At 38.7% G+C, this 14049-nt stretch overlaps 1 protein-coding gene across 1 annotated transcript in view; it reads left to right on the top strand.

The window, feature by feature from the left end:
• The window catches only part of VIRMA (vir like m6A methyltransferase associated), a 64623-nt gene that overhangs the window by 20545 nt on the left and 30029 nt on the right, over positions 1-14049 (top strand). The window contains exons 6-9 of the mRNA XM_012437935.3: positions 3921-4043; positions 5644-5916; positions 7667-8807; positions 13216-13707. Of these exons, the coding sequence (XP_012293358.1) occupies positions 3921-4043; positions 5644-5916; positions 7667-8807; positions 13216-13707 (2029 nt within the window). The remainder of the gene's footprint in view (positions 1-3920; positions 4044-5643; positions 5917-7666; positions 8808-13215; positions 13708-14049) is intronic.

Genomic DNA, 14049 nt, shown 5'->3' with positions numbered 1-14049 from the left:
ACCTTTTGCTCATTAACTGGAAACAAGAAAAATAAGAACTTCAGTGGCTTTCTTTCGGAAGGCAGGCAGCTGGACTCATGTTTCTCAGGATCTCTTCTTCTCACTCCAGTGTTAATCACTGTAAGAAGTTTACCACAATTGATTAAGTGTATACATCTTAACTAATGTAGATTTTTTCTACTTTTGAGAACCTTTTGCTCATTAACTGGAAACAAGAAAAATAAGAACTTCAGTGGCTTTCTTTCGGAAGGCAGGCAGCTGGACTCATGTTTCTCAGGATCTCTTCTTCTCACTCCAGTGTTAATCACTGTAAGAAGTTTACCACAAGCCTGGGTGCAGTGACTCATGGCTGTAATAGCACTTTGGGAGGCTGAAGTGGGAGGATTGCATGGGCCCAGGAGTTCAAGACTAGCCTGGCCAACATGGCAAGACCCCATTTCTATTAAAAAAACAGAAGTTGACACAATGAGATTCAGAGCTGGCTGCAGTGGTACTCATCTGTGGTCCCAGCTACTCAAGAGGCTGAGGTAAAAGGGTTGACTGAGCCCAGGAGTTTGAGTCCATTCTGGGCAACATAGTGAGACCCCCATCTCTAAAAATAAATAGGCTGGGCATGGTGGCTTATGCCTGTAATCCCCACACTTTGGGAAGCTGAGGTAGGAGGATTGCTTGAGCACAGGAGTGTGAGACCAGCCTGGGCAACATAGAGAGAATCTGCCCCTACCAAAAAAAAAAAAAATTAGCTGGGCATGATGGCATGTGCCTGTGGTCCAGCTACTCTGGAGGCTGAGGTGGGAGGATCCCTTGAGCCTGGGAAGTTGAGGCTGCAGTGAGTCATGATCATGCGACTCACTCCAGCCTAGGCAACAGAGCAAAACCCTATCTCAAAAACAAAAACACACACACAAAATAAATAAAGGATTTTCAAGAATACATTTTGAAATTGTGATTAAAATCACTAAGGAAAAATATTTTGCTTCATAATTAGCATTTTTATGACTCTAAATGACCTTTGTTTCTCTGAATCCTGATATGGTAATGTGGTATGAGGGTTTTTTTTCTGATGGTGGCCATACACTGTGCTTTTCTTGTATCTTAACCTGCTAAGCACAGTTATTCTTTCAGTTTTCTTTTTCTTTTAGTCCTTAATTCTTCTGTGCTGGTTTTTTTTGTTTGTTTGTTTGTTTTTTTACCAAACTGTGAGCTTTTTGTGGATAGAAAATGTGTTTTACATATATTTTTGTTTTCAGTCTTATCAGTGTCTGACATGGGTAGTGGTTACTCTAAAAATTTGTTCAATTTACTGATTTGTTTAAAAATTGACATTTAAGCACATACATTATATATAACATGTTTTTAACGTTTATTTAAAATTTTTTTTTAATTTAATTTTTTTTTTCTAGAGACGGGATGTTGTTCTGTCACCCAGGCTGGAGTGCAGTGGCCTGATCATAGCTCACTGTAAGCTCGAAATCCTGGACTCATGCAGTCCTTCCACGTCAGCCTGTGGAGTAGCTAGAACTAGAGTTGTGTGCTACCCTCCACCCCGACTCAGTTTTTTGTAGAGTTGAGGGTCTCACTATGTTGCCTAAACTGGTCTCAAACTCCTAGCCTCAAGTGATCCTCCCACCTCAGTCCTTCAAAATGCTGAGTTGATAGGTGTGAGCCACCACAATTGGCCCTTTAACTTTTTACTTTGTGAAAATTATAGATTGACAAGAGGTTGCAAAGAAATGTACAGGGAAGTCCTGTGCACTCTTCAGCCTCCCCCAGTGATAACATCTTTTATAAATGTACAATATCAAAACCAGAAAATTGGCGTTGGTGCAGTTTGTGGAGCTTATTCAGATTTCACTAGTTAGATATGTACTTGTTTGTGTGTTTGTGTGTAACTCTGTGCATTTTTATGTTATGTGTACAGCATTGCATAACTAACACCATGATCAAAATACTTAACTGGGCTGGGTGCCATGGCTCATGCCTGTAATCACTTTGGGAGGCCAAGCTGGGCAGATCACTCGAAGTCAGGAGTTTGAGACCAGCCTGGCCAACATGGTAAACCCCATCTCTACTAAAAACACAAAAATTTGCTGGGCGTGGTGGTGCACGCCTGTAGTCCCAGCTACTTGGGAAGCTGAGGCAGGAGAATCACTTGAATCCTGGAGCTGGAGGCTGCAGCAAGCTGAGATCGTGCCACGCACTCCAGCCTGAGTGACAGAGCAAGACTTTGTCTCAAAAAAAAAAAAAAAAACCCAAAATACTTAACAACACCATTGCCCCAAGATTCCCTATCTCCCCTTTATAGCTATATTTGTCCCACCCATCTCTAGCCTTTGACAGCCACTAATCTGTTCAGCATCCCTATAATTTTATATATATGTGTGTGTGTATATGTATACACACACACACACACACACATATTTAGATATATATTTTTTTTTCTGAGACAGAGTTTCACTCTTGTTGCCCAAGCTGGAGTGCAATGGCACGATCTCGGCTCTCTGCAACCTCTACCTCCTGGGTTCAAGTGATTCTCCTGCCTCAGCCTCCCTAGTAGCTGGGATTATAGGTGTGTGCCATCATACCCAGCTAATTTTTTGTATCTTTAGTAGAGACAGGGTTTCACCGTATTGGCCAGGCTGGTCTCGAATTCCTGACCTTGTGATCCCCGGCCTCAGCCTCCCAAAGTGCTGGGATTACAAGTGTGAACCATCACACCTAGCCATAATTATATTTTTTTACACATGTTACATCAATGGAATCATGCAGTATCTTTGTGAGATTGACTTTTTTCATTCAGCATAATTTCCTTGAAGTTCAACTTATTATATATAAATAGTTCTTTTTTATTGCTGAGTGGTATTACAAAATATGGATGTACCAAAATTTATTTAACTGCTCACCTGTTGAAGGACATTGACTGTCAACAAATAAAGCTGAACATTCTTGTACTTTTTTTGCATGAAAATAAATCTTCATTCTCTGGGATAATGCCCAAGCCTAAGAGTGTATGCATTATATTTTGGTATATGGGAAGTCAGAAATTCTAATGTTACTAATATAGATTAATTAGCAAAATTTCTGTTAAGATGCCAGGGAGGAAAAGTTTATCATCAGTTAATTCTGAAGATAAAAATCTCAAATGATGAGAAGTATTTTTTCAGTATGTGGTAAGTCAGAAATTTTAATGTCATTAATATAAATTAATTAGTAAAATTTCTAAGATGCCAGTAAGGAAAAGTTTTGCCTTTTTTTTTTTTTTTTGAGATGGAGTTTCGCTCTTGTTGCCCAGGCTGGAGTGGAATGGCACGATCTTGGCTTATTGCAACTTCAGCTTCCCGGGTTTAAGCGATTCTCTTGCCTCAGCCTCCAGAGTAGCTGGGATTACAGGCATGGGCCACCATGCTTGGCTAATTTTGTATTTTTAGTAGAGATGGGGTTTCTCCATGTTGGTCAGACTGGTCTTGAATTCCCGACCTCAGGTGATTCACCCGCCTCGGCCTCCCAAAGTGCTGGGATTACAGTGAATCATTGCGCCCAGCCGGAAAATTTATTATCAGCTAATTCTGAAGATGAAAATATCAAATGATGAAAAATATTTTTTCACCCATTCATTTCCCTATACTTCAACATGATTATCTTTGTTCTATTTAGGGGATGGATTTGTTCCAGGACTGCCTGTATATACACAAATCTGTGCATATGCAAGTCCTGAAGCTCACCCTGAGGAACTGGCATATACAAAAAGTCAGCCCTTCATACATATGCAGATTTTGCATCCCTCAAATACCATATTTTAGATCTCTGTATGCCTTTAAAAAAAAAATCACATGTAAGTGGACTCACATAGTTCAAAGCCATGTTGTTTGGGGGTCATCTGTAATTTCAAAGTTTTTTTTCTGTCTCTCATAAAACACTAGCTGATGGGGAGAAAGAAGATCAGTTTAATGGAAGCCCTCCAAGACCGCAGCCAAGGGGACCAAGAACTCCTCCAGGACCCCCTCCACCTGATGACGATGAAGATGATCCCGTGCCTCTGCCAGGTATAAATAAAACCAGTGCTAAGATTTTCCCTCCCAGTTAATAGCACATTTTTGTTGTTGTTTTGAGACGGTCTCACTCTGTCGCTCAGGCTGGAGTGCAGTGGCTCACTGCAGTTTTGCTGTGACCATGGCTCGCTGCAGTCTTGACCACTCAGGCTTAAGTGATCCTCTCACCTCAGCCTCATAAGTAGCTGGGACTACAGGTGTGCATCAACATGCCTGGCTAATTTTTAAAATATCTGTAGAGATGGGGGTCTCACTATTTTGCCCAGGCTGGAACTCCTGAGCTAAAGTGATCTATCTGCCTCATCTTCATAAAGTGTTAGGATTACAGGCATAAGCCACCACCCTGTCTGATAGTGCTTTTTGACTAAAGAAATTAGGGCTAGTAATCAAATCTTGATGCATTCTCTCCCATGCTATGCAGTTATTTTGTATTTTTTTTTTTTGAGACAGGTTTTGTTCTGTGACAGGCTAGAGTACAGTGTCTGGCACTATGCCACCTTACTGCAGCCTTGACTTCCCCGTTTCAAGAAACCTTCCCACCTCATCCTCCTCAGTAGCTAGGACTACAAGTGTATGCCACCATGCCTGATTAATTTTTTTAGTTTTTATAGAGAAGGAATTTCCTATGTTGCCCAGGCTGGTCTTGAACTCAAGTGATCCTCCCACCTTGGCCTCCCACAGTGCTGGCCCACAGTGCCTGGCCACTTCTTGTGTTTTTCTTTTTGTTGGCCAGTGAACTTGTTAAAAAAAAAAAGAAAGTTAATTCATTTGAAGCTGTGTCAAAATAAAGTGTTAGTTTGCTGTAGTGATGTGTACAAAAGAGTCCCAATTAAAAATCAGCAGTATTGGGCTGGATGTGGTGGCTCATGCCTGTAATCCTAGCACTTTGGGAGCCTGAGGCAGGAGTATCTCTTGAGCCCAGGTGTTTGAGACCAGCCTGGGCAACATAGGGAGACCCTGTTCTCTATTAGAAAATAATAATAATAAAATAAAAATAAGTAGTTTGTATTGGAAAAGATAAAAATCTGTATAGTAACTTAAAAGCTAAAAAGAAGGAATGTCTAAATAGTATACTTTATTATTTCTCACTGTAGAAGTTGTACCATGTATAGTCAGTTATTTTTGTTTTCTTTCTTTTTTTTTTTTTGGAGACGGCGTCTTGCTCTGTCACCAATTGGGAGTGCAGTGGCCCGATCTTGGCTCACTGCAACCTGCACCTCCCAGGTTCAAGCGATTCTCCTGCCTCAGCCTCCTGAGTAGCTGGGATTACAGGTGCGCGCCATTACAGTTAATTTTTTGTATTTTTAGTAGAGACAGGGTTTCACCATGTTGGTCAGGCTGGTCTCGAACTCCTGACCTCAAGTGATCCGCCTGCCTCTGCCTCCCAAAGTGCTGGGATTACAGGCATGAGCCACCACACCCAGCGTATATTCAATATTTATTTTTAAAAGCAAGTAATTCTACTACTTTTTTTAAAGGGAATTTATGAGCTACATCATCCAAAATGTCATTAAGTAGTTGCCATATCCAGTCTTGCTGCCTTGTATCATTTAAACCATTACAATAATCTGTGCCTTAAATCTCAATTTTTCAGTGTCTGGTGACAAGGAAGAGGATGCTCCTCATAGAGAAGATTACTTTGAGCCCATTTCTCCTGATCGGAATTCTGTTCCCCAGGAAAGTCAGTATTCTGATGAAGGAGAAGTAGAAGAAGAACAGCAAGAAGGAGGAGAAGATGATGAAGATGATGTGGATGTAGAAGAAGAAGAAGATGAGGATGAGGATGATAGACATACAGTAGACAGTATCCCTGAGGAGGAAGAGGAAGATGAAGAAGAGGAAGGTGAAGAGGATGAAGAAGGTGAAGGTGGGTTATGTTAGCTAGGATTTTTGTGTTTAAATACTAGAAAGTAACTTGATGTAGCTTTGAACAATGCAAAAGAATTTCTAGCAAAGATAAATGGGTTACAAGAAACCCACTGGTCAGAATGTAGGTAGGCCTCAAGGCATAACTAGAAATGAGATATCCATCTCATCTCTGCTTTGTGTGTCTACTTTAATCGTCTCTGTTTAACCAACCAGCCTAAACTGCCTGACTGTATCTCAGTTTTCTGTTTGACTTGCTACAATGTGCGTTTCCCATTGACAGCATCAGCTTTCACCAGGAAAACAGGGTCATGTAGCAAATACATGTTGGTTAGGGATTTGGTGGGCTGTTTTCAGAGTAAGGAGTGGTAAAGCTGGGTGGAATTCCTAAAGATGTCTGCCATCTAGGTATTTTAGCAAATGCTACATTATTATTAGAAATTTAAGGGAAAAATCTCAATTACACAGGTACATGTGGTAGTATGATACAGTCCTTTAATTAGGCTTTATTTTTCTTTTGAAAGCAGAAAGTGAGAGGTACTCAAGCTGATTGGCTCTTAATTTGACCAAGAAATGGCTTATAATGTTAAAGCATTTATGAAAAATAACAGATAATCTGCCTTTACTTTTTTCTACAGATAGTGAAAATTAGAGTCATTTGAGAATCACAGCAGCTCTTTTACAAAATAACGAATAGCTAGAATATCACATGATACTTTTTTTAGCTTCCCCCATGCCCAGATTACCAAATAATTCTTTTTAGATTTATTGTATTTAACTGGCAAAAGTAGTTAAATTTTAGGCAGGCAGCTTTCTTTTTCTTTTTTCTTTTTTTTTTTTTGAGACAAAGTCTCATTCTGTCACCCAGACTGGAGTGCAGTGGTGCAGTCTTGGTTCACTGCAACCTCCACCTCCAGAGTTCAAGTGATTCTCATCCGTCAGCCTTCCAGGTAGCTGGGTTTACAGGCACCCGCCACCATGCATTGCTGATTTTTGTATTTTTGGTAGAAATCGGGGTTTCACCATGTTGGCCAGGCTGGTCTCAGACTCCTGGACCTTGACTTCAAGTGATCCGCCCGCCTTGGCCTCCCAAAGTGCTGGGATTACAGGCATGAGCCACCATGCCCAGCCATATTTAAATGAACACATTTTCCATCAAAATATAATAGAGACCTACAAAACTGTGTGATAGGCAAATACAGAGAAATAAAAATTCAGGAATGTGATATTAATGTTATAAAAAGAATCTATAATGGTTTTGCTGAAAATATTTGGTTTAACCTTATAATTATGATATTAGTTCTTATTTAACTTTAATATAACCAGTTTTTTTTTAACATCTTAAAAATAATCTCTCAAGAGGACAAGCTTAATTTCTTTCCTCCTGAGACAAATATTTTTGTTACTTTGAGGTATTTCTGATTTACATAGTTAGTTACAGAGTAACTGCATGTTACTTCTGTTAGTTGTAAAATTGAACAGATACAGAGGAATTTGCTTAAAATGTTTGTCCATTTTTCAGGTTGCACCCCTTTCAGGAAAAAAAGAAGTTTGTCCATAATTATTCTGTTAGAAAGTATAAAATGTTGTAAAATTGTGGATAATATGTTGGAGCAGAAGTTGATTTTGTTGAGGAAATATTGTTGAGGAAAATTTTGTTAATGTTTTATTAAACTATTTTTTGATCAATCAGAATGTATGCATTAGACAAGATGATGTAATACTTAAATATTATTCATACTAATTTTCAGGGGATGATGGTTATGAACAAATTTCCAGTGATGAAGATGGAATTGCTGACTTGGAACGTGAAACATTTAAGTATCCAAACTTTGATGTTGAATATACTGCTGAAGACTTAGCTTCAGTTCCTCCTATGACATATGATCCATATGACAGGGAGCTTGTACCACTGTTATACTTCAGCTGTCCATACAAGACTACTTTTGAAATTGAAATCAGTAGAATGAAGGATCAAGGTCCAGATAAAGAAAATTCAGGGGCAATCGAAGCCTCAGTGAAGTTAACAGAACTCTTAGATTTGTATAGAGAAGATAGAGGTGCAAAATGGGTAACAGCTTTAGAAGAAATTCCAAGTTTAATAATAAAAGGGTTAAGCTACTTACAATTAAAAAATACAAAACAAGACTCCCTCAGCCAGTTGGTAGACTGGACCATGCAAGCTTTAAATTTACAAGTAGCACTTCGCCAGCCTATCGCCTTAAATGTCCGACAGCTCAAAGCTGGGACCAAATTAGTGTCCTCACTAGCAGAATGTGGGGCTCAAGGAGTTACGGGACTGCTACAAGCAGGAGTGATCAATGGATTATTTGAGCTTCTGTTTGCTGATCATGTATCATCTTCTCTTAAGTTAAATGCTTTTAAAGCTTTGGACAGTGTCATTAGTATGACAGAAGGAATGGAAGCTTTTTTAAGAGGTAGGCAGAATGAAAAATGTGGTTATCAAAAACTTCTGGAACTCATACTTTTAGATCAGACTGTGAGGGTCGTTACTGCTGGTTCAGCTATTCTCCAAAAATGCCATTTCTATGAAATCTTGTCAGAGATTAAAAGAGTTGGTGACCATTTAGCAGAGAAGACTTCATCTGTTCCTAACCACAGTGAACCTGATCACGACACAGATGCTGGACTTGAGAGAACAAACCCAGAATATGAAAATGAGGTAGAAGTTTCTATGGATATGGATCTTTTGGAATCCTCAAATATAAGTGAAGGGGAAATAGAAAGGCTTATTAACCTCCTAGAAGAAGTTTTCCATTTAATGGAAACTGCACCTCATACAATGATCCAACCTCCTGTTAAGTCTTTCCCAACGATGGCACGAATCACTGGACCTCCAGAGAGGGATGATCCATACCCTGTTCTTTTTAGGTAAGACATGTTTGTCTTTTGGGAAATAAATTTCACAAATCATTGGAGGCAATTTTATGTGGTTGATTTTGCTTTTTATATGATTGTAGGTAACTCATTTATGTGTAAGGATGCTTGATATTTCAAAAACAGTTATTCAGTACTGGAACTGAGAAATATGTTACTGTAGGTGAGCGTATATTATGTTAGCTCTTAAAGCAAAATCGGGAACTTTGCTAAAAGATATGATTAACAATGAGGTTTGTATAAGCATGTCTATGAGCAAGAATAAATGAGAAACTGCTAACTTGCTTCTGGGAAGGTGGTACAAAGGGATGGTATACAAAGGAGAGCTTTTCTTTGTGAACCTGTCTGTACCTATTACTCTTAATAAATTGTAAGTTAAAATTATATTTTACTAACTTAATTTTACAGTCCTGGTTAAAGATGTCTTTAAGGTTCCATTACTATCTGCCATCTACCTCTCTTGTTATCTGTTTATACAGTTTTGCCATTGTTAGGACTAGCATTCATAGTATATTTTTAATTTTGTTTTGAAACTTTCTTTTTTGGCATTTGCCTGTGAATAATTTCCTGACATAAAAATGGAAAAATGGCATTTTAATTATTTTATTACTTATTTTTGTGATTAATACTTTCATTGATTTGGAGCATAGTGCATTACCAGGAGTTGGGATATGTGTCCACTCTAACTAACACCTCCACTTACCTTACCCAAGTTCCTGTTTTTAGCTGAAACTATCAGACCTTGTCTTAGTTTGATTATAACTTGAGTCAAAGTCTTGGGTGCAGTTTCTTGGTTTGAAAGATTATCTTAGGAAGCAGAAATGCATGCAGAGAGTAAGATAAGACGAGGAGAAAAGCCAGTAAAGGAAGTGTTATTAGACTTATTATTGCTGTGGACAGCTGGGGCTCATCCTACTGGGGACCTTCCGAAGAACTGTTTAAAGTGTGTCTCCTGCTTATCTCCCTAAAACATTCAGGCTGGGGCATTTGTCTACCAACTGTCCGCTTTGGTTCAAGGATATCCAAAGAATTAACTTTTTTATCTTCTGAGCTATTCCTGCTTGTGGTCTGAACACCCTTTAATGGCTTTGTGGGGAACCCTGAGAAAGAAAGGTAGAGAGGCCCTAAGTGAACACTTGAGGCCAGATACTGGCAACCCACACAAACTGTGTACTGGGAAATCAATGGGTCAGTGATGGAAGGTTGGGGAGCAGTAAAATGTAAGAGACAGGCAGAGTATGCATTTAGGCAGGATAATTAGAAGGAGTATAAAGACAAAATGAGAAGCAGGAGAGAGTAGAAACCAAGGAAGAAAATAGTATTAGGAAGCAGTGAATGGTTTGTTTTGATACTGTGCAGACATTCAGAAGATAAGGACAGGAAATCATGTATTTTGCTACATAGATTGCAACTGGGGCTCTGGCAAAAGTAGTTTAATGTAGCAGTGGGAGAGGAAGTGTAAGTGATAAGTCACTGGCCAATGAGGATTTGAAACAGTGTAGGCTACTTTTCAAAAAATTTGGGCGGATCACCCATGATACATGTATACATTGTGGAATAATTATATCAAGCTAATTGGCATGCAATTTTTTTTATTGTGGGTAGCCATGTAGGCACTCACTGCCTATCTTATAACCAGAATTCCAGACTCCTAGAAGGAAAGCAGGTATTCAGCATAATCATATTGTTTGAACAAAAAATTAGGCACAAGGAACCATTCTTATCAGTTATAGGCACAGGAACCCTCTCAAAAGCTAAGTTCCCAGAAATTAGCCAGTGGCCAGCCTTGCAAGCAGGCCTCTAAGGATGTGTAGTCTGAGGCCTGCTATTTTAACCATTCTCCGAATGGTCCATAAGAAGGATGCTCTCAGAACATAGTTATTCTGGAATTTTGTCTTCTTGAGTGTTTTGTTTGCCTTTGTAGTAAACAGTTACTGGTAGGTGTTATTATGGTGAAGTAGATGCCTGGATTTAAATGGTAATAGGACTGAAGAGGTGGTTTCAGCTTTTGACAGAATTAAGTTCTGGCCTCTCATTTACTTTTTAGTAGTATTTTGATAGGGATTTATGAAAGCTGTTGTGTTACCATTTGCAGTGACTAAAATGGAAGAGAATGAGTCAGAATTATAAATAATTTTTATTCTTTTTAACATTCAAAAAATTATATCGTCACTAGTTAAAAATTAAGAAATTGTCATTAAACTGGTTCTATCTTGTAGTCAAGAGATGTTTTTGACAGACTTTTACCCCATTTTTTAATATTTGAAAAAATACAGTGTTTTAGTTCTTTTTTCTTTAAAATCCAGTTAAGTTTCATTTTTAAAAAGTTGAGGAATGATATCATGTTCTTTTCAGGGACATGGATGAAGCTATAAGCTATTATCCTCAGGAAACTAACTCAGGAACATAAAACCAAATACTGCATGTTCTCACGAATAGGAGCTGAACAATGAGAACACATGGACACAGAGAGGGGAACAACACACACTGGGGCCTGTGGCAGGAGGACAGGGGGTTGGGGGAGAACATCAGGAAAAATAGCTAATACATGCTGGGCTTAATACCTAGGTGATGGGTTGATAGGTGCAGCAAACCACCATGGTACATGTTTACCTATGTAACAAACCTGCACATCCTGCACATGTACTCCAGAACTAAAAATAAAAATTAAAAAAAAAAAGAAAAAAGATGATTTTGGAAAAGAGTTTAGGGAGGCAAAAGGACACCTGAGTCCAGAGAATTGCTTAAGGCCAAGAGTTTGAATCTAGCCTGGGCAACATAGCTAGAACCCGTAAAAAAATTAAAGAGTTTACATTTGGCATGGCCTATAGGTAAGGAAGAAACCCATATAGATAAGGAAACTGATGCCCAAAGAAGTTGTCAGAAGCATTTGTGTCTATTTTGAAATGTTAAGTAAATTTGGTCTTTTCCCCATTAAGACTATGTATATTAAGGAGTAATTCTTAGAGTTGATAAAAGAGTGCTATGTGTGGTAATATTAACTGTTTAAATGCTAAAAATTGATAATTTGAAAGTTTTTTTTCCTAGAGATACCAATTCAGATCTACTCTAGTAAATCTGAGTATACTATATTTTTCTATAGTACAGCATCCCTCAGTGTCTGTGGGATTGGTTCTCAGACCTCCCTTGGTTACCAAAATCCAAGGATGTTCCAGTCTCTGATATAAAATATAAAATGTAGTATTTGCATATAACCTATGCATATCCTCTTGTATACTTGGAAGTCATCTCTAGATTACTTAAAATACATAGTACAATATGAATGTTCTGTAAATAGTTGTTATACTATTATTGTATAGGGAATGATGTAAGAAAAAAGTCTGTATATGTTCATTACAGATACATTTTTTCTTTTCTTTCTTTTTTTTTTTTTTTTTTTGAGACAGAATGTTGCTCTGTCACCTAGCCCAGGCTGGAGTGCAGTGGCATGATCTTGGCTTTCTGCAGCCTCAATCTACTGGGCATAAGTGATCTTCCCACCTCAGCCTCCCAAGTAGCTGAGACTACAGGCATGGGCCTCCACGGCCAGCTAATTTAAAAAAAATTTTTTGGTGGAGACAGGATCTCACTATGTTGCTCAGGCTGGTGTGAAATTTCTGGGCTCAAGTGATCTCCTGCCTCAGCCTCCCAGAATGCTGGGATTACAGGTGTGAGCCACCACGCCCAGCCCAGGCTTTTTTTTTTTTGAGGCAGGGTCTCACTCAGGCTGGAGTGCAGTGGCAGCATTGACTTCCCTGGGCTCAGCGTCCCCACTAGCTGGGATTACAGACATGTGCCACCACGCCTGGTTAATTTTTATATTTTTTGTAGAGATAGGGTTTTTCTATGTTGTCCAGGCTGGTCTTGGGCTCCTGGACTCAAGTGGTCTGCCCGCCTTGGGCCTCCCAAAGTGCTTGGGATTATAAGCATGAGCAACTACACCCAGTCCCAGATACACTTTAAAAAAATATTTTCAATTTGCAGTTGGCTTAATCCACAAATACAGATACAGAGTGCTGATTGTGTATGTACTATATTTTTCCTAGATACACGAATTTACGTATACCAACATGCCATGAATAAAGTAGGACCATGGTGAAAAAGGAGCATTTGATAAGTATTCTGGAAAGAAGGCTTGGAATTTAAAGAAAAAACTTGTCAACACTTATTTATTTAACATCTGTTGAGTGCTAAGTAGGAGAAAGCCTCACAGAACTTTCACTTTTATTTGGCCTCGACTAGAGTAGACTTGCCACTCACGTTATGTTTTCAGTTAAAGCAGTATGTTACTGAGGATAAGGATTATGGTCATTAAAAATTTTTACCAGTGTCTTGTCTGAATATTGAGTAAATGAAGAATGCTTTGCACTGACTTGATATATATCAATTAACTCTTCCACAGATATCTTCACAGTCATCACTTCTTGGAGTTGGTTACCTTGCTTCTGTCAATTCCAGTAACAAGTGCCCACCCTGGTGTGCTGCAAGCCACAAAAGATGTTTTAAAGTTTCTTGCACAGTCACAGAAGGGTCTTCTTTTTTTTATGTCGGAATATGAAGCAACAAATTTATTGATCCGAGCTCTGTGTCACCTTTATGATCAAGATGAGGAGGAAGGTCTCCAATCTGACGGTGTTATTGATGATGCATTTGCCTTGTGGCTACAGGACTCAACACAGACATTGCAATGTATTACAGAACTGTTCAGCCATTTTCAGCATTGTACAGCCAGTGAAGAAACTGACCATTCAGATCTCTTGGGAACCCTGCACAATCTTTACTTGATTACTTTTAATCCTGTGGGAAGATCAGCTGTTGGCCATGTTTTTAGTCTAGAGAAAAATCTCCAAAGTCTTATTACTCTAATGGAGTACTATTCCAAAGAAGCCTTAGGGTAATTTCCTGCTTAACTCCTTAAATTTCCTATGATGTTAGAAAATCAGATGAACTAATGGTCTACTTTCTTAAAAGAAGGTATTGTTTTGAGAGGAAAAAAGCTATAGTTTTGATATAATACATAACTTGTTAAAGGTTAGAGTGACAGAAATCGCTAAAATGAAAGATGTGGCTATAAAGCAATCAAATGGATTCTTTAGCACCTTTCTTCAGTTAACGCATGGTGTTAAAGATTGCAATTGTAGTACCCCCTGCTGTTTTATGTAGAGGGGAATTCTAAGGCACAGGAATATGTACCTTATGGTATATATTCCTTTTATTTCTCTTACACACTTGCTGG

Source organism: Aotus nancymaae, unplaced genomic scaffold, assembly GCF_030222135.1.
Source record: "Aotus nancymaae isolate 86718 unplaced genomic scaffold, 86718_ANA_hifiasm-v0.15.2.pri h1tg000036l, whole genome shotgun sequence".
Taxonomy (NCBI): domain Eukaryota; kingdom Metazoa; phylum Chordata; class Mammalia; order Primates; family Aotidae; genus Aotus; species Aotus nancymaae.
Note: the sequence above shows the minus strand (reverse complement) of the source record. Positions and strands in the feature narration are given on the sequence as shown.